Below are 21189 nucleotides of genomic sequence, written 5' to 3'. Positions count from 1 at the left end.
AACTCAAATGCTACGGAACAACTGGTCACCACCCCCACAAGAGGAGAAAACATACTGGATCTGGTCATCACAAATATAGGGACTCTATGTTCCACACCAGAGGTATACCCCTCACTGGTAAGGTCAGACCACAAATTAATCTCACTGGACATCCATATCCCGTCCCCACCCCTAGCCAAGGTAACCACGGTGAAGAACTTCTCAAAAGCAAACTTCACACTTCTCAAAACTGAGGTGGTATCCTTCAAAGCCCCTGGGCCAGTGGAAAACACGGCTCAAACCGCAGAATCCTTCACAAACGTATTCTATGGACACCTACAGGAATGTATGGATCATGCTATCCCAAATAAAACCAAGACTCACTCCTCCAAAGGCAGGAGACCTGTCTGGTGGACCCCAGCCATAAATAAGCTATACAACAAAAGGAGGAAGCTACTACATGATAAAGCAAAATCCCAAAAAGGGAAGGCATCTCTGATCAGTACTAGCAAGAAGCTACAATCCCTCATAAAATCATCTAAGGCCAGCTTCGAAAGACAAAATGCACAAGATACTAAGGACAATCACAAGGCCTTCTTTAGTTATGTCAGGAACCCGGGTGGCAACTCCCAGATATGTTCCGAGTTAGTGCAAAATGACAAAAAATACACTGAACCCACAGACATTGCCAACATCCTGGCAGACAGATTCAGTGCAAATTTCTCCCCCCATCCCCCCCAAAAGAGCAAATCTCTATCCCAACAGAGTGTAGCCTCCCAGACATCACAAATGAAGAGGTGAGAGCTGCCCTCTCCAAAGCAAAAAACACAGCATCAATGGGACTGGACGGTGTCCCGGGCTGCGTCTTACACGAGCTACAAGATGAACTTAACTCTCACATTAAGTCACTGTTCAAGGTCAGCCTTACCACAGGATATGTACCCAAGGAATGGCGTACAGCAACGGTGGTCCCGCTCCACAAGGGAGTTGCCACAACGGACCCCGGAAACTATCGCCCTATAAGCCTGACTAGCCTGGTCTGCAAAGCTATGGAGCGTATCATCATGGAACTCATAAACAATGACATCGGAAACCTTCAAACACTGGATCCTACCCAGTTCGGCTTTGTTAAAGGCAGATCTTGCCTCTTGAACCTGGTTGACTTCTTTGAAACAGTTACCAGGGCCATAGACGAAGGGAAGGTAGTCCACACAGCCTACCTGGACCTCGCAAAAGCCTTCGACACAATACTCCACTCAGGTATCCTAAATAAGCTCACTAGCTTAAATATTAATCCCTACGTCACAAGATGGGTTGTGAACTGGCTCAGGGATAGAACCCACATGGTCAGAATTGCAGGTGCCTTGTCAGACTCTAAACCAGTTACAAGTGGAGTCCACAAGGTTCAGTCCTGGAACCTCTCTTGTTCGGTATTTATTTCTCTGAGGTACAGGCAAACACGGGAGGACTATGGCTGACCAATTTCGCAGATGACTGCAAACTGGGTGCCATAACAGACTCTCCGACTGACACAAGCATCCTCCAAAGGGTCTCACAGAGACAGATAACTGGTGCCAAAGTCATGGCCTAAAGCTAAATGCTAAAAAATGCATAGTCATCCCCTTTGGGAAAAACCTAAGTGCCCACAGACTACCACATATGAGGTAACACATTAAGTACGGAGGAAGTAATTAGGGATTTGGGGACCCAAGTAGACAGTAATCTCTCCTTTGACAATCACGTTGCCAAAGTGGTTAGAAAGACCTTCTATATAGCCCACCTCATCATGAAAGGTTTCACATCTAGATCAAGAGAGGTCTTTGTGCCACTCTATTCATCACTCATCAGGCCCATAATTGAATACAATGCCCCATTTGGGATGTACCTTACCCGACACCTGCAGCAACTGGAAAGACCCCAAAAGTACCTCACCAAGAGGATCAAGGAACTCAAACAGATGCCCTATGCAGTTAGGCTAAAGAAACTCCAGCTCTACTCAGTTTCTTACCGCCTACTCAGAGGCGATCTGTGCCTGACATATAAAGCCATGTCCAACCCAGAATTAATGGACATGCTCCACCTTAAGAAATCCAAATCCCTTAGAGCTACAAGCTCCACAGACTTAAACCTCAGCACAGAAATAAATAGGACATGCTGGAGGGACAGATTCATATCCCAGAGACTCCCTTCACTCTGGAACAAAATCCCAGTCCAGGTAAGGCATAGCCCCTCACTGACCCTCTTCAAGAGAAATCTTGACGAGTGGATGGGAGATCGTAAGTATACCCCCGGGTTCTCTTCTGGGTCCCTGCTAGACAGAGGCACAATAAACTAACCGTAAAGAGGCTATATTCTGTGACCTACTATTCAAAGGCACAGTCTACAAATCTAAAAGGGTGGCGAAAGCCAAACACACTCTGGCTAGGCTTATAAATGCCCTAGGGCAGATAGCCTAGTATCAACCTATGAACCTATTAGAATAGGGGGGAATATATCTGCTTTTCATAGGCACAACAGAAGTGTCAAAAGAATAATAAGTATTATTTTCCACGTTACACAGCCATATTCAAATCTATAATATAGCATGTGTGTGTGTGTGTGTATATATATATATATATATATATATATATATATATATATATATATAAATAAAATATAGCATATACAATTATACATACTAACTTCGAGACAGCATAATTCCCGGAGAACAGGCATATTCCCCTTCCACAGGGATCATTCTGTCTCGCACAGCTATTGACCTTACGCTGTGTCAACCAATATGGCTTGGCTATACACAGGTTGATCTTAAATCATCAAAAAAATCTTGTTTTCCCGCCTTACTGAACTAGAATAGTCCAGTCTTCAGAGTTTGCTGATCTCTGGGCTTTGTCTTGGTTCCTGTGCTATTCCATATCCTTATTTGGATAAAAGGAAGCGTCTTTGTTCACCAGTGGGAGTGGGGAGCACTGAGCAGCCTATTTGTCCCTAGAGGAGTGGTTCCAGCCAGAAACTTGTAGTCTATTGGCCATTTTGGGTCAATTCCTAGCTCTTTTCAGCCCCCTGTAATAAAGTCCACTTTAGCGCGCTTTTTCGCTTGTATTCAACTCAGCACCGCTCCTCATGGTGTCCTGCAGAGTTCTACAAGCAGCAGAGAGCAAAAGTTTGACTTTTTCCTGATTTAAGTATTTTTTTCTGGCTTTTTGATTATTTACTGCTTAGCGACTGCATTTTCGCTGTTTATACAGCTCTGCATTCTATTTAAACTGTTTTTGTGTTGATCAACTGTTTTGCACTTTTAAAAAAGTTATTTGTTGCTTAATTTTACCTGTAGGCTAACACACTCAAGTGCGCTAGCCGTTTAAAAGCATTTATAGCATTTACTGTCTGTTTTTCCTGTTTTCTGCAAAACAATATATTGTTTTCCTGCCTTACTGAACTAGAATAGTCCAGTCTTCAGAGTTTGCTGATCTCTGGGCTTTGGCTTGGTTCCTGTGCTATTCCGTATCCTTATTTGGATAAAGGGAAGTTTCTTTGTTCACCAGTGGGAGTGGGGAGCACTGAGCAGCCTATTTGTCCCTAGAGCAGTGGTTCCAGCCAGAAACTTGTAGTCTATTGGCCATTTTGGGTCAATTCCTAGCTCTTTTCAACCCCCTGCTATAAAGCCCGCTTTAGCGCGCTTTTGCGTGATTTAGCGCGGAGTTGCCCATAGAGCACCATCGGGCAGTGCCGGTTAAACAAGGTTAAACTATTTCTGGCTCCGTAAAGTCTGCTCTTCAATTTTTCCCTTAGAACTTCTCTACTTGCAATCTAAACAGTCTATTCTCTATCTCAAAAGCTCAGCACTTGCTCCTAAAGCATTTTTATATAGGTAAAGTACTTATATACTAAAAGTACTACATTAGTCTAGAATCCCCTTGAGTACCCATTTCCCTATAGGTCCCTTCTGACTCAGTTACACAGCAAACGCGTCCTCTCCTGTTCAGCTGGTGAATCTGGGCATCTTGAGGCAATGTTACAATTGCCTCATGTACACAGACAACCCACTCCTTCTCCCACAAAACACAAATTCATGTGAGAGATGCAACTATATAGCCAAACTGGAGGCTGAGCTCTCTCAACTCAGGACTGGCAAGACCAGACAGGAGGAGAAGGAAACCACACACACCACAAACCCAGTTTCACATAGAACTATCACAACTGCAAAACAAACACATAAACACACAAAGACATACTCGGAGGCACTGATCAAAATCTACCAAAACTACAGAGGCCTCCAAAGCAGACACCCAAGCAACTGCCACCTCAAGACATAAGACATGCAACACATAGTTCTCAAAGTCAGTGTGCTAGACAGTCACAGCCCTTAAGGCCAAACACAATGCCAGACACACTTGTTATAGGTGACTCCATAGTCAGACACACTGACGTCCCACTCACCAGACTGAACAAGGAGAAGATCACAGTAAGCTGCCTGTCGGGCGCTAGAATCCGCCACATAACACAAGCACTCAGGTCACTCCACAGCAAGTACAAGTATGACTCAGTCATTGTCCATGCCGGTGTGAACGACCTGAGACGTACCTCCCTGGACTACATGAAAAGAGACATAGAGGAGCTCTCAGATTATGTAGCCCAGGCCGGTATGACCCTGACCCTGAGCAGTATCCTACCCTCACCAAGAATGATGCCACAATACAGAGACAAAATGATCAGCTTTAATAATTGGCTTAATTACTGGTGTCATTCTAAGGGGATCAATGTCTGTCTGCCTGGGATGACATGCTTGACAAGCCACGCTGCTTCGCAAGGGATGGCTTGCACCTGTCACCCTGGGCTTCCGGATATTGGCAAAGGCTCTTGCCACCCCCATAGTGCCTTTTTTAGGCAAGGCTCAAATGATAAACCTACCGCCCTAGAAAACAAAAATGGAAAAAAACTAAGGGTAATACTGCTCAATGTCAGAAGTCTAAACCTCAAGATGCACGCCCTCGAAGCCCTCCTCAGTATGGAGAACATCGATGTCTGTGCTGTGACTGAAACCTGGTTCAAGGTTCCTGAGAGCACCCCAGCATTATCAGGTTATACCTCATATCATGCGTTCCGGCCCCAAAATCCGGACCGAACCACAAAAGGAGGGGGAGTATCCATATTCATAAAGGATACCCACACCTCCAGGTTAGTGGCAACGCATGAAGCATCGGAGACCATCCAGGTGCAATTAACCATAGGTAAAACTGCCCTACAGTTTGTAGCATGCTACAGACCACCCTCTCAAACTCAGGAAACCCACACCACCTTCCTGAAGACACTGGAGAGTATGAATGTCTCTCCAAACACCATCATATTGGGTGACTTCAACTACCCAAACATAGACTGGGAACATTACTCAAGCCCCAACACCCTAGCCCAAAGGTTCCTGGAGTTCATAAACTCAAATGCTATGGAACAACTAGTCACCATTCCCACAAGAGGAGAAAATATACTAGACCTGATCATCACAAACATGGGGAAAAAATGCTCCACACCGGAAGTATATCCCTCATTGGTGAGATCAGACCATAAATTAATCTCACTGGAGATCCACATCCCGCCCCCAAACCCAGAAAAAAAGACCACAGTGAAGAACTTCTCAAAAGCAAACTTCACACTTCTTAAGACTGGAGTGGTATCCTTCAAGGCCCCCGAGCCAGTGGAAACCACAACTCACGCTGCTGAAACCCTTACAAATGCCTTCTACGAGCACCTCCAGGAATGTATGGATCAAGCAATCCCTAATAAAATCAAGACCCTTTCCACCAAAGGCAGGCACCCGGTCTGGTGGACCCCAGCCATAAACAAACTCTACAACAAAAGGAGAAAGCTACTACATGACAGAGCAAAATCCCTAAAAGGGAAGGCATCTCTGATCAATACTAGCAAAAAACTACGATCACTCATAAAATCATCCAAGGCCAACTTTGAGAGAAAAATCGCTAAAGACACAAAAGACAATCATAAGACCTTCTTTAGCTATGTTAGAAACCTGGGTGGAAACTCCCACATATGCTCAGAATTAGTCCAAAATGATACAAAAATCACTGAACCCACAGACATTGCCAACATACTGGCAGACAGGTTCAGTGCAAATTTCTCCCCTCCCTCCCCCCCCAAAAGGAGAAATATCTATCCTACCAGAGTCTAGCCTCCCAAACATCTTAGATGCCCAGGTGAGAGCTGCTCTCTCTAAAGCAAAAAACACAGCATCAATGGGACCGGACGGTGTCCCCGGCTGTGTGCTACACGAACTCAATGAGGAACTAAACCCACACATAAGGCTGCTGTTTAATCTTAGCCTTACTACAGGATACGTGCCCAAAGAATGGCGACGGCAACTGTGGTCCCACTCCACAAAGGCGGTGCTTCTATGGACCCTGGAAATTACCGCCCCATAAGCTTGATGAGCCTTGTCTGCAAAGCTATGGAGAGGATCATAATGGAACTCATAAATAAAGACATTGGGGACCTACAGACACTGGATCCTACCCAATTTGGCTTTGTCAAGGGCAGATCCTGCCTCTTGAACTTGGTCGACTTTTTTGAAACAGTCACTAAGGCCACTGATGAGGGTAAGGCAGTTCACACAGCCTACCTTGACCTAGCAAAAGCGTTCGACACAATACCCCACTCGGGCATCATAGAAAAGCTCACCAGCTTAGATGTAAACCCATATGTCACAAGATGGGTTGCAAACTGGCTCAAAGACAGAACCCACAGGGTTAGAGTTGCTGGTGCCATGTCAGACTCTAAGCCGGTCATGAGCGGTGTCCCACAGGGCTCAGTCCTGGGCCCCCTCTTGTTCGGCATTTATTTTTCTGAAGTGCAGGCAAACATAGGGGGATTGTGGCTGACAAAATTTGCAGATGACTGCAAACTGGACACCATAATTGACTCCATCAGATACAGACATCCTCCAGAGAGGTCTCATAGAAATGGATAACTGGTGCCAGAGCCATGGCCTTAAGCTAAATGCCAAAAAATGTATAGTCATACCCTTTGGGAAAAACAAGGTAACCCCTAATTACCACATAGGTGGTAATCCATTAAACACGGAAGAAGTTATCAGGGACCTGGGGACCCAAGTTGACAGTAACCTCTCTTTTGACACTCACATTGCCAAAGTGGTTAGGAAGACCTTCTACATTGCCCACCTGATCATGAAGGGATTCACATCCAGATCAGGAGAGGTCATTCTACCCCTGTACTCTTCACTTATCAGACCAATGATTGAGTACAACGCCCCATTCGGAATGTACCTTACCCGACACCTGCAGCAGTTGGAAAGACCCCAAAAGTTCCTCACCAAAAGGATAAAGGGGCTCAAACATATGTCATACACTGCCCAACTGAATAGAGCTGGAGTTTCTTCAGTCGCATACCGTCTGCTCAGAGGTGATCTGTGCCTGACATACAAGGCCATGTCCAACCCGGAATTAATGGACATGCTCCACCTCAAAAAATCCAAATCCACCAGAGCCACGACAGCAAGAGACTTAAACCTCAACAAGGATATAAATAGGACGTGCTGGAGAGACAGATTCATCACCCAGAGACTCCCTACACTATGGAACAGAATCCCAGTCCATGTGAGGCAGAGCCCCTCACTGACTCTGTTCAAGAGAAATCTTGACGAGTGGATGGGAGATCGTAGGTTTACCCCGGGAATCATCTCTGTGTCACTGCTGGACAGAGGCACAGCAAACTAATGGGTATAGTATTCTCATCCTAAGGGGTGGTGAAAGCCACACACACTCTGGCTAGGCTTATAAATGCCCTAGGGCAGATAGCCTAGTATGAACCTATGACCGACTAATCTAATGGCATGGCAGCCATATACATATATATGTATGTATTTGTGTGTGAGTAGATATATATATATATATATATATATATATATATACACATATATATATGTATATACACACGTGTGTGTGTGTGTGTGTGTATATATATATATATATATATATATATATATATATATACACACATATACACACACACACACACACACATATATATACATATAGATACAGATATGTCAATGTGTTACTGCGTAAAGAGTGGGAGAGACTATATGCATACAAAAGTACCAACTATAGCAAGACTTGATTAGCATATACATCTGGAGGTTTGTGGGAGTTAAATTCAAGAATTCAATTCTTTAAGATGTAACTTGGTATACAAAGTGTATATTGAATATTAAGCTACATTGCTAAACCTAATAATTTGCTTTAAACAGGCAATAGGATGAATGAATGAATGAATGAGAGTCAGCTGGCCAGTAATACAGAAATACATAAAAAAGCACCTTGTGATGCTAGTGCAGTCCCTCGCCTCCCCCCCTACCGAGCAGTTCACTAATCATGAAGCTGACTGGAAGGAGGCTGTATAACAACCTTGCACAGTGTGACAATGAGGTAAAGTAGTGATTAGTGACTTTATAAAAAAAAAAAAATAGCTCAAGATTTATACTGACTTCGAGACTGCAGTAATCAATTCCTCCTAATATTTACAACACCCTGGAAACACAGCAAACTGATGTATTTTATCCGTCAGCTATCACAATCTTTCAGACTATATCATCATGCAAGGGCAAGTTAAAATGTTTACTTTAGCCATAGAAATGCTGATTTGGATATACTGGTAACATGCATATGCTACATGTGCTACATGTAAGCACTAAAGTGTGGTGCATTTATCATAATTGCAGTATCTCTCTGATATTCACACGTCCATAAACACTTGCTATGTCACAGCCATGCTACAATAAGGATCTTAATTTACACATTTCTTTACACAGTGGCACACAATCATGTATCTCTATCATTTATTACACTATCTCTGTCTTATGCATGCAACAGATTATAATCTATGAACTTGTATGCTTGCTTTTTTCAGGCATTCCTTTAAACATAAACATACTTTTCTTAGGTAAACAAAAAGAGAAGATGCAGCTTGTTATACAACATAGGTAATATCCACATCAAATTTTTAACATACCTGGCTCTATGTGCTTATTATCTAGTTTTCTCCTTCATGGTTCCACTTAAAGCAACTCAAGTATCTGAAGGCAATGCAGGGTACCATTCAAATCTTCACAGACTATTTCACTCATTTAATAATTGGGATATAATTTATTTTATATATTGGTCATTATGACTATGTCTTAAACTAAACTTTGTCTCTCTTTTATTCCATTTTCTTCCTTCAGACTACAAAAATTTATATTTAAACACATATGATAAAGCAGTTAGCTATATTAATGACTTTTAGGTGACTGAAAGTAACCTTTTCACCTCAATTACAAGGTCACTTCAGCCACCGTATAAGTGATCAATGGATTATCTCTCTTTATTTGGTATTTACTAAACTAAGTGCATTTTTTAGGGGCAAACCAAGAACACTTATCTAGTTACGTGACTTTCTCACAGCTGCATAGTGTGTTAGTAAACAGTAAATGAATTAAGCACACTACTACAGGACAGAGCTCACTAACAGTTCAAAGAACTAACTTTATGTCATGTACTACCAGTACTGCAAAATATATTTTGTCTATAAATATTGCCAAAGGTCACAATGACTAACCAAAGAAGCTGAATCTTTTATCCTAGTAATATTCCTTCTTGTATTGAATGCAGCACCCTTATAGCAACTATTTTGAAGCCTGCTACAAACTCACTGTAAATCTATTTAATAACTGTGACAACACAGTTTGGTTGACTGCGTAATAGCTGTAACAACTAAGGTGTATAATATCAAATGCAGAAAGTTAGAAAGGCTCTGGAAAAATTATACTATTTGTTTATTAATAAATAAGTAAATAAATATTTCAATGAAGTATAAATCCCTTACTCTATGAAGTAGACCATCCCGGTATCAGTGTAAGCCATCTCCCAGTTCTTAGGCAAGGGCTCCAAGCTTTCTTCTCTTGTCAAAAGATGTATACGATCCACAGAACTACTTGTCTGACTGTAACTAGGAACCGTTCTCATCCAATGCGAGGAGTCTGGACATTTACTCTGATGCTCTACAATTAATTCCAGAAATATATGTTCATTGAAACAATGTTAACAGTCCAGCCTTTTTAAAATAAGAAACATTACTTCTACAACCTGAATTGTAATGCATTGAAAATGTTTTCTGCAACAAGTGTAATATTAAATCGACACATTTTGAGCAAATTATTATGATATGAAAAAAATAGAACTTCATGTCACTGCAGAATATTTTCAGATATATACCCCTCCCAAGGCTTCTGTCAGTCTTTCCACACCCCTGAACATATGCCTGATGAACTTATGCTTACGTATATTTCTTTTTAGTCTTTTATGAGCTTGTGTTCAGTTGCCTCAGCTCATTCTCACAGTCTGATCATCACTGGCTAATTTTAGTTGTTCTGACATGCATCTTCTATTCACAGGCATAGGCAGGATTTTTAGAATTGTACACCAACTTCCAGAATACATCCCTCCTCCCTACAAGTGTAGTCCTCCCGCCCCCATCTTGGACACTGCTGCTTCAAAATTTAGTTAACCAGACATTTTGACAAAGAAAGCCATTTAGCAAAATATATTGCCATAAACTATGGTAATTATTTTTTTTATCTTAAATGCTGCACATAGCATTGCACAGAATAAATTATTTTAAAATGTGTATGCCATGATGTAGAGGGCATAAACCTGGCTATTCCATTGACTCTTAAATCCTTGGTGTACTATAGCAACCACAACTTGAAGGGTATTTTTTTGTGTGTGCATTTGTGTATACGTATGTGTTGTGTGAATACTACACAAAGCTTGATATCATGTATTCATGACTTTAACGAAACTAACATTGCAATAAAAATACTCCGTTTGAAGTTTAGCACAGTTTAAGGTTTACCAAGTTTTTCGTTTTCATAAAATAGAAATGAAGGAAGCACTGCCATGAGTACATCAAAAAACACCTTATAATATGATTGTGTATACTGCCATGGCTATGAAAAAAACTACTAAGGTAACTGCAGTAGGGATGTTTATTTCTTCATATTAAACTGGCTGTCAGTAGTAGGGTAAGATGTTAATTAAAATGTATTTCCTGAAAAAGCCACCATAAGCATTTTAAAATTTTAATAATTTTCAAAGTAGAGCTCAAACCATATTAACAGCACAAATTAAAAGTCCTTAAAAACCATGATGCAAAGAAACATGGGCATGTCTTGCCCTGAACCATTTCTTTACATGAAAATTAATACCTTCTGAACAGTGTTAGCAAAAACACACAACCATTCACAATATATATATATATATATATATATATATATATATATATATATATATATAAAACATATATATATATATGTATATATATATATATATATATATATATATAATACATATATATATAAAATATATATATATATAATACATATATATATATAAATATATATATATATATATATATATAAATATATATATATATATTCACATTTGTTTTATTCATACACTCTACTATTCACCATCTCCCTGTGTCAACCCCTCCCACCAAATCACCTAGGCGAGGAGACAGATGTCTTGTTACTGCAACATCCTGCAGTAGGGGAGACTGGACCTCTCTCTGGCCTACCTTAATGGTTAGACAATGAATACTCAAATACACCAAGCATGAATCACAAAAGTTTGCCAACATTTGCTTGTACTGTGTGAACTTGAGTGTTGACAAACTTGTAATCCAGCTCCTTGAGCTCCTGAACTACATGGGAAAATGTAAAAATCCATAATTATTTTTCCAGGGAGCAAGTTCCCAACATCCACAAAAGTTGTTGTTCTTATTCCAAGCTCACTGCACTTTACATGTGATTACTGAAAGGCAAGGGCAAAGCCTATCTCACTCCTTCTACAAGAGACTTTGAGATCAGACACTTATAAAGAAGACACACTTCAGCAATAGCTTCTTGAGAATAATCATTAAGAACACTAACACTCCAGTTGTTAAGTTTTAGCAAGTAGGCTACAAACTTGTGAGGCCTGAAAAACAGCAGATAAGACACCCTTAACCTCATCCACTGTACAAGATGTGGTGAGGTCAATTCCAATTATATGCAGCTATACAAACAACCTCTGCTTTTGATGATCTGTTTGTGTCACCCTTCCAACCCTTTTTTTTTCAATTTTTTTTCTTTACTTCCATGCCTATCAACTATCAAACCTCTCCTACTGGACAGGAGCAAATTTAATATCCTGCACTGGGCACACACAGCATGGATGTTACACCTGACCAAAGAGGCCATCATCCAGGCAACGATGGAGGTGATCTGTGCCCCTGAAGATATCCTGGCAATGAAGGCAATCATAATGAGGCCCTAATCTTGCTCTGATGGCTGATGTGAGCATTTGTCTTACAACAGGGTGTCCTATGTCCCCCACTGTGTGTGTGTGTGTGTCTGTCTGTGTGCATGTGTGCGTGTGTGCATGTGTGCGAGTGCGTGCATGTACATGTGTACTTGCACTCAAATACTAATGAAGGCTACATCACCCACTTGGAACTACCAAGCCCACATCCCTAGTCTAGGCTATTTCAGTGATTAATAAGCCTCTTTCTGTATGCCGGTAATTGGCTAACTAAAGCACCTCTCCAATCTCCAAAGGCTAAACAAGCAAGGGTCAACTGCTCACTCTCATTCTCCCCTGACATACTCTTCTAGCTCTCAAGCTGCTAGTCAAACTTGGGGTGTCTGTGTTGCAGGGCTTTATCCCTGTATAGTGCAAAGCCAGGTTGCGTGCTAACTTTGACCATCTGAGTTGGAAACCCACCCTTCTACTGGATCAGGCAGGACATCTTCCCAAAATGGACAACTGATGTTAAGCTGCTCATTCCCTCCACACCACCGAAAACCAACTCCACCTCATACAGGCTTGTTACATGCACCCAGGCCACCTCAGTCACAGTCAGGGCTCCATTCCTCTGCAGAATTGAACCAACAACCATCAGAATCACATTTAGAAAAAGTGTGACAATGTTGCAAACATACATATTTTTCTGTTTACTTATTACTGATGTCATATGCCTTGCAACAAAGTTGTTGCTCCTGATAAATTCATCTTACCAGCTATTAAAATGCAAAATGCAGAAACACGCTTATTGACATGTAAACATTAAGTGGTAACACAAAAATGGCATATATCTTCAGGTATGAAGTTAGAAATAGATGAACTTACGAAGCTTAATGGAAAACATTATGCACTTGATTTCTATCATATTAAAGGGAAGCAGTATTATGTTTCGGTACCTTGGCAGGCGGCTAAGCTCTCATGCTACTTTTTTTCCACATACACATAAAATACAGTCTATGAAGATTATTTTAGCTATGAAAATATAAACATCCATATTCATGGCAGCAAGAGATATGAATATTTCATGATGCAACTTTTCAATGCCTGTAAATATTTTAGATGAGACCAGAACTTGGAGAAAATACAACCCTTCAAAATATGGTGTGGTACAATGCCTTGCATAATAGCATTTGAAAAGGCAATGTCTAAGAAACAAAATAACACTAAAACTGTTAAATTAGAATGCACTGGAAATATTACCCACTGTTGGTTGTTTGTTTTTCAGATTGTCATTACTGAGTGCCCTAAATGTTATTAAGGGCATAGTATACAAAAGCAGTCCGGACAAGCACCGTGAAGCCCAAAAAATATTAAAGTCCTTGTTGTGGATGCTGTTTGCTGTACAAGCTGCAACACTTTAAATAGAATCCACTTACACGTGTAAAGCTGAAGAGGCAAAAAAAAGGTTTTACTTTTAAAACAAGCGTTTGATGGCTGTAGTTAATCTACAGCTTCATCAGAGGCATAAAGTAAAAGGTTTTTTCTGACTTCAGTGCGGCTTTACACGTGTAAGTGGATTCTACTTAAAGTGTTACAGCTTGTACAGCAAACAGCATCCACAACAAGGACTTTAATATTTTTTGGGCTTCACGGTGCTTGTCCGGACTGCTTTTGTGTATTTTACTGGTTTCCGTTTGTTTGCTTTAAGGGCATAGTATGAAATGTTTGGTGGAACAGAAAATTGCTCCATTGTTGCACATGCACAATGTGCTAGGCTGGAGACATCGCTGGTTGCAACATTTCCACACATGCTTTAATATTTCTAAAACCAAGCAACTTTTAAACTATACATATCAGGTGAATGCTTACACAATGCTGAAGAAATTATCACTGATACTAGCACTACAAGTTGTACACTTGAGAGATAGTGCTACTTGTATTAATTATTTTCATATTTCTGCAAATATTTAATAAATGGTAATTTAAAAAAACAATTTCTTACCTTAATGTAAATGCTCAAATCTCTTGAATAAAAGAGTTGCTGCTACTATATGTGTACTGAATTCAATATAGTTTTTCAAGATAAGAAAAGTTGTTTGAACGTGGAAAAAATAATTCTCGACTTTTATGTATTATAATGCATTGCAATATTTATATAAAGGTTATGAATGCACTTGACCTACATCATTGTAAATCATATTTTTTGCAGAACACATTGTTGGACCTTTAAAATAATATTTTGTACCACAACATATTTACTTTTGTGTGGCTTTTGGTCTAATTCAATTTTTTAGAAAATATAATTAAATTTTTTAGAAAATGTTTAGGGAGCTAAGAATGTGGGAAGCCTACCAGAAGTGTGACATTCTACAGTTACTATGTGTAAGTGAGTTAAACAACTGTATATTTTGCACACCAAGAGGATTACAGTACATTGTAAGAGTCCCCTGATCAAGGCCAATCTCACAGCCATGCATCTCCTGCGTGTTTTCATAATTTCAGGTGAAGTGGAGTAACTATTTGAAGACAACCACCAAACGAAAATAAACCACTGCAGCTGAAATGAACAGTGGCATATAAATATGTAGATGGCATACAAATGGTTAAGTACAGTATAGTACTCACCTTGACTGCAACAGCTACTTTTAAAAGTAAAATTTAACCTTCACAGACTGTATTCTCTAATGCAGTTACATAAAATAGTATTAAATGTGAGTGTTAGACTGCATAATACAACAACAATCGCAGGAATGTTCACAGTGAAATATCGGTGTTACCATACACAATATCAGGCCCACAGTAATAAGATATGTGCATAATTATGCCACCTGTCCTTTCTCTTGCAGTCTTGCCACAAGTTTAGCGTACAGTTCTTAGATTTCAAGTCATCCCAGAAGTGCTACAGTAGAAAACTTTAATCTGTGCACAATAACTAAAGTCAGGCTGATTACAGAATTTAAAAATAATTTTATATCCAGAAAACTTTAATCTGTGCACAATAACTAAAGTCAGGCTGATTACAGAATTTAAAAATAATTTTATATCCAGAAAACTTTAATCTGTGCACAATAACTAATGTCAGGCTGATTAAAGAGTTTAAAAATAATTTTATATCCAGAAAACTTTAATCTGTGCACAATAACTAATGTCAGGCTGATTAAAGAATTTAAAAATAATTTTATATCCATGGTTGTCACTATAAAAGCTAATAAACCAGGAAAGGGTATCAAATTTTAACTTCCAAATGTATTTCAAGGAATAAAGACAGCAAAATAAACAGCAGATAAATTTACTATCTAAGAAGATATGTAGTAGATGGTCAACCAAATCTGTACATCCTACTAAAGCAAAGGGCTGCAAAATGTACTGCTGAACACAACAGCTTTTTTCTACATTCTGACTACTGTACGTTGATTTTTTTCAATCTATTTTAGCAATCTTGATGGACAGCCATACCCACCTTTCACCCTGTGGCCACTATCTGGCTTGCATCTCATACCAGGGCTGCACCTGGTAACATAAAGCAGGAGGAAATCCAGAAAGAGATTTCTACCCTAATTTTGACCAGTAGGGAAAGACACGTTTGTCTTTAGTGTGGTGTCATCCTCAGCACTTTGCTGCAATTTTCACCATCCCCTTGGCAACCAAACTTATACAATGCTGAAAGCAAAGACCCCAATTCCCACACAGTGAGGCATGCAAGCTATCGTGCACATGCTGAACCCAAATGCAGTGTGCTTGGCAGAACCATGTCTCCCATCACATACACTGGAAGTTTTTCACCTGGCCAGGTGTCATTAGTACCTCTGGGATGAGAATGCTAACATCAGTGACTCAACATCCCCCCCCCCAATCTCCTCCCTAAACTGGCTCCTCCAGCACCAGGGTCACAGGACTTTATCCCTCTATGCCATAAAGCCAGAATTCTTCAATGAATAAACTGCTTACAGGCAGCGGTTATATCCCAAGGCAGTGGTAGGAACAAGGTCAAAAAGGTGCACAAAAGCCCATTGGAGACTCTCTGAGGATTTCAATGTAGGAGGCTTCTCCAAGAATGGAAGTAAATGATTTCACAGTTAAATAATATAAGGGAAGTGCACAAAGAATTAAACCATATGTACGTGTGTGTGTGTGTGTGTGGAGGGGGGCTTCTAGTAAAACAGTTAATCCTCTGTAATGTTTACTTGGTTATTTTTCCCAACTATAAAAATTTGTTGACTGAAACAAGTTACTGATCTTTCAGGAGGCTAGCTTTTTTGTTTTGATGCAACATTTGGATTTTTGGAATGTGATTTTCTGCCTGTGATTTGTACCTCAAAAAAAAAAAATAAAATGAGGATGTGAAAGATAAAGGGAGTCAGATGACCTCAAATGAAAACACCTTTAATACTTTTATTAAGGCATCATTCGGTTAGAGTTTTCATCTCACAACAGTTCAGAGAGAATTTGCACGTACCTATTGTGTTTCTCCTGGCTATATGTAAAGAAGAGTTTTTCTCACTGCAGTTCTCCAGTAATCAAATACAGTAAATAATTACATTTTGTGTGATGTAACCTGATCTTTTTTTACATACCAGCTAAACTAAATGAGAAGAAAGTACAGTTCTGTAAAATCTTACCATAACAGTAGATGTTCTTTTCTTCAGTGTTGCAGTATTACTTACCTAAGGGATCTCCTGCTGAGGATAGTGCAAAGTCTGGGCAGCACAGCAAAGCCTCTAGTTCTTACAGGCATCGTACATCACATGTATGTTCCTCACACAAGGCATAGGGTGGGTGAGACATGGACGCACACACTCAGAACTGAAAAAGCCCCAGGAGCAACAGAATGCCCTTAGGGAACCAGGATAACTTATGCACCAGAAGTAGAAAAAAGGAAAGAGAAAATGAGCCCCTCGGTCTGGAGGGCAAGAGGTGGAACAGAGGAGGTAGGAGGGAGGGAGCTAATACTGTAATAGTGAGAAAAGGACATCTACTGTTACAGTAAGATTTTACACAACCATACTATGTCTTTCCATATCACTGTTGCAGTACTCCTTACCTAAGGGCGAATACAAGGGCTCAAGACGAAGCCTGGGAGGAGAAAGGCCCAGAACAGCCATGTACAAACCCATGCAGGATGGCCCTGGCAAACCTGCCCTCACATTGGAAATAACATCCAACTTGTAATGCTTTGTGAAAGTATGAACAGAGAACCAAGTAGCAGCCTCAAGGATAGAACTGGTATCCAGACCACTGAAAAAGCATTAGAGGTGGCAACTGCCCTGGTAGAATGCACATTTACTGATGAGGAAATACATTTTCCATGAAAAGAATAACAAAAAGAAATGACCTTAGAAATCGAAGAGGAAATGGTTTGCTTAGGGACAATCAAAGCCAAAACAATGGGTTGAAAGGAAAGAAAAACCTGCTAAGATTTGCTAATAACTAGTTTTACCCAAATAATATCTGAGCTACCTATACAAAACTAAGGTGTGAAGAACCTTCTCACTGGCAGACAGTGGAGAAGGAAAAAAAGGAAGGAAGAGGAATACATTGATTAAGGGAAAACTCATTGACAACCCTGGGCATAAAAGAAGGGTTAGTGTGAAGGGACACCCTGTTCCTGTGGAAAACTTAAAAAGGATGAATAGCAGTGGGAGCCTGAAGTTCAGACACTCTTTTGTCTGAAGTGAGGGCCAAAAGAAGAACAGTCTTCCAAGTACAATGTTGTATGCAAGCTCAAAAGGAGCCAAAGACAAAATTTCAACTACAAAACTGAGGTTCCAGGAGGGTGGAATAGGCTTCCTGAAAATTCTGATAAGAATTTCAGAAGCTGCTTGACCTCAATTTTAGAGGCCAGAGGACGAGTAAAAGGCAGCAAGCCAAAACTGCTGACAGATGAGCTTTAACTGAATATGCCAACCCAGCATGGAGCAAATCACACAAATAAGAAAGCACCAGAGAAAGCCCCGTAGATTGGGGATCCTGATGGCGAGAGAGGCACCAAAAAAAAAAAAAAAAAAAAAAAAAAAAAAAAATCACTTCCATTTGGACATGTATGATTTCTTGGTTAGAACCTCCTGATTAACCAAAAACATGTCTTCAGAAAAAAGGTCCCTGAAAGGGATCAAAACCCTATCACCCACATTGTCAGCTGAAAAGTGGACAAGTGAAGATGGGTAAGAGATCCCTTGTCTTGTGTGAGTAGATCCACCTAGTGAGGTAACTTGTGGTGACTGCCCCAGGCCAAGTGAGAAAGAAAGGATAACTAATGCTGTCTGGGCCCAAAGGGAGTCACTAGCAAGATTTTGGAAGAATCCTGCCTGATCTTGTGTAAAACTTGTGGTAACGGCGGAGGGAAGGCTTACAGAAACATCCTCTTCCAAGGGAAAGAGAGGGTTGTTCACACTCCAAGCCAGAGGACTTAGGGCTCTGGATCACAAATGAGGAAGCTGTCAGGTCAGAGTGAAGGCGAAAAGATCTACCTGAGGCATACCCCACTGATGGATAATGTCCAGGAACAAATCTCTGTGAACCACCCATTCGTGAGCTTCTGTGCTAAACCAGCTCAAGGAGTCTGCCACTAGACTGTGCTCCAAAGGAATGATAACTGCCTGAAGACTCACTTGATAATGAACATGAAGAAGATAGGACCTTGCTTGTGGATACACCACATCACTGTGGTATTGCCTGTGAAAACTTCGAGGGACACGGGATGAAAAGGGGAATGAAAGGCCTGAACAGATAGAAGCAGAGTCCTCATCTCCTTTATATTGATGGAGTCAGACCTCTGATGGGGAGGCCAGAGACCTTGAAGGGGCCACAGCCAGCACCCACTCCCTGTCTAAGGAGTCTGTAAAGAGCTCCTCAATTGGAAATGCAGCTTGAAAAAGAAGCCCTAGGTTGAGAGAAAGTTGATGAATCCACCACTGAAGCTTGAGCTTCAGACAAGGATGACAAGGTACCAGGAAGTCCAGGAGGTGGCAATATTAGAGCCACACTGACTTGAGGTACCACTGAAGCGTTCTCATATGGAGCTTTGTGAGAGGGAGCATGGGAAATGGTGGAAGCCATGAACCTGAGAACCCTGAGAAATTCCTTGGCTGAGACACACGCCAGAAGAAGGGGGGGTTGGAAAAAGACAATTAGAAAGATAGCCTTGAGGGCAGGCAGGGATGCCCTCATGGGTAGCTTCTGAAGCCTGCAGCCAAGGAAAAATATAATCCTGGGAAGGAGTCAGAACTGATTTCTGGAATTTTATGGTGAACACCAGACTCTAACAGGGAAATGGTAAACTTGAGATCCTGGAGCAGAATTCTGGGGGGAGGAGCTTGAATAAGCAGATAGCCTAGATAGGGAATGATGTGAATCCCTCAAAAACTGCAAAAAGCAATGACAGAAGTGAGACACTTTGTGAATATCCTTGGGGCATTATAGAGGCTAAAGGGCAAAGCAGAGTACCAAAAATGCAAGGAAAAAAATGAGCACTATAAACATTTCCTAAAGAGAGGATGGTTGAGAATGTGAAAGTATGCATCCTTGTTATCCAGAGAGACCAGAAAGGCCTGTAGTAAAAGAGGAAAAAATGTTTGCACAGATAAAGTACAGTTTTGTACCTACCATAAATGTAGATGTCCGAACTGGATAGCATCTGCAGTCATAACAAGTGGGTTGTCCTGTCGTCCGGCAGCCCTTCAGTCGGCCGGATTCCAAAGTCCGGGTCCGGCTTCGGCTGATGTCGCACTCCACCCGACGTCATCACTGTTGGTCTTCGGGTATAAAGGCATCAGCCGACGCCATTTTCCTCAGTGTTTCTTGCCCCAGATGCCAGTAGCCCTCTTGCAGGCTAAAATTTGGATAGATGCCAATGTTTCCAAATAGATAGAGGTAAACACAACAATAAGCATGTATGTACATATACACAAACAAATACACCATAAAGACTCCCCAACAGCTAGCTATTAGAAGGGTAAACACCCTAGGAGTACCACAGAGGGGATGGAGGGAGGGTAATCCTGACTGCAGATGCTATCCAGTTCGGACATCTACATTTATGGTAGGTACAAAACTGTACTATGTCCTTCACGGATGCATCTGCAGTCATAACAAGTGGGTAGAATACCATAGCCAACTAGGGGAGGAGGATAAAAAATAGATTATGGTGGGTTTAGGATCCCTTGCAGTACAGCAGTGGCAAACCCTGCTCGGGATCTGGAATATAGAGGCAAATTATAATGCTTGGCAAATGTATGCACGGAGGTCCAAGTAGCCGCCTCAATAATGTCTTTGGTTGCCACTCCTCGTAAGAAGGCTGTGGTAGTGGCTGTTGCCCTTGTAGAATGAGGTCTTATGTTCTGTGGAATTGGTTTCCCATGGAAGGAGTAACAGAATTGTATGCAATTTCCTATCCATTTGGAGATTGTCTGTTTGGAAATAGCTTTTCCTTCCCTTCCTGTTGCATAGGCTACAAGTTGGTCAGTCTTTCTGCTATTTTTTGTTCTGTCCAAGTAGTAGCGTAGCTGTCTATGTACATCCAAGGTATGCAGTATTCTTTCCCTCTGTTTTGTGGGTTGGGAAAGAAGGTAGGTAGGTGGATTGCCTGGTTTAAAGACAGTCTGGATACCACCTTAGGCATAAATGTAGGATTAGTCCTCATGGACACTCTATCTTGGTGGAAGATTAGGAAGGGTTGCACTGCCATTAAGGCCTGTAGTTCTGAAACCCTCCTTGCTGAAGTAATTGCCAGTAGGAAAGCAGTTTTCCATGACAGGTGTTGTAGGTCTGCTGTTGCTGCTGGTTCAAAGGGTGCTAGTGTCAACTTTTCTAGCACAAAGTTTAAATCCCAAGCTGGTAATGGTGGTTTCCTTGGAGGTTTTACATT

The 21189-nt window shown here is 41.0% G+C and overlaps 1 protein-coding gene across 2 annotated transcripts in view; it reads right to left on the bottom strand.

Annotated features, from left to right (window-relative positions):
• Positions 1-21189, bottom strand: part of MAGI3 (membrane associated guanylate kinase, WW and PDZ domain containing 3) — a 2524824-nt gene that overhangs the window by 1168547 nt on the left and 1335088 nt on the right. For both annotated transcript variants that reach the window (XM_044076986.1, XM_044076987.1), the window contains exon 6: positions 9868-10042. In XM_044076986.1, the coding sequence (XP_043932921.1) occupies positions 9868-10042 (175 nt within the window). The remainder of the gene's footprint in view (positions 1-9867; positions 10043-21189) is intronic.

Source organism: Protopterus annectens, chromosome 7.part0, assembly GCF_019279795.1.
Source record: "Protopterus annectens isolate FY-2018-M chromosome 7.part0, PAN1.0, whole genome shotgun sequence".
Lineage (NCBI taxonomy): Eukaryota > Metazoa > Chordata > Ceratodontiformes > Protopteridae > Protopterus > Protopterus annectens.
Note: the sequence above shows the minus strand (reverse complement) of the source record. Positions and strands in the feature narration are given on the sequence as shown.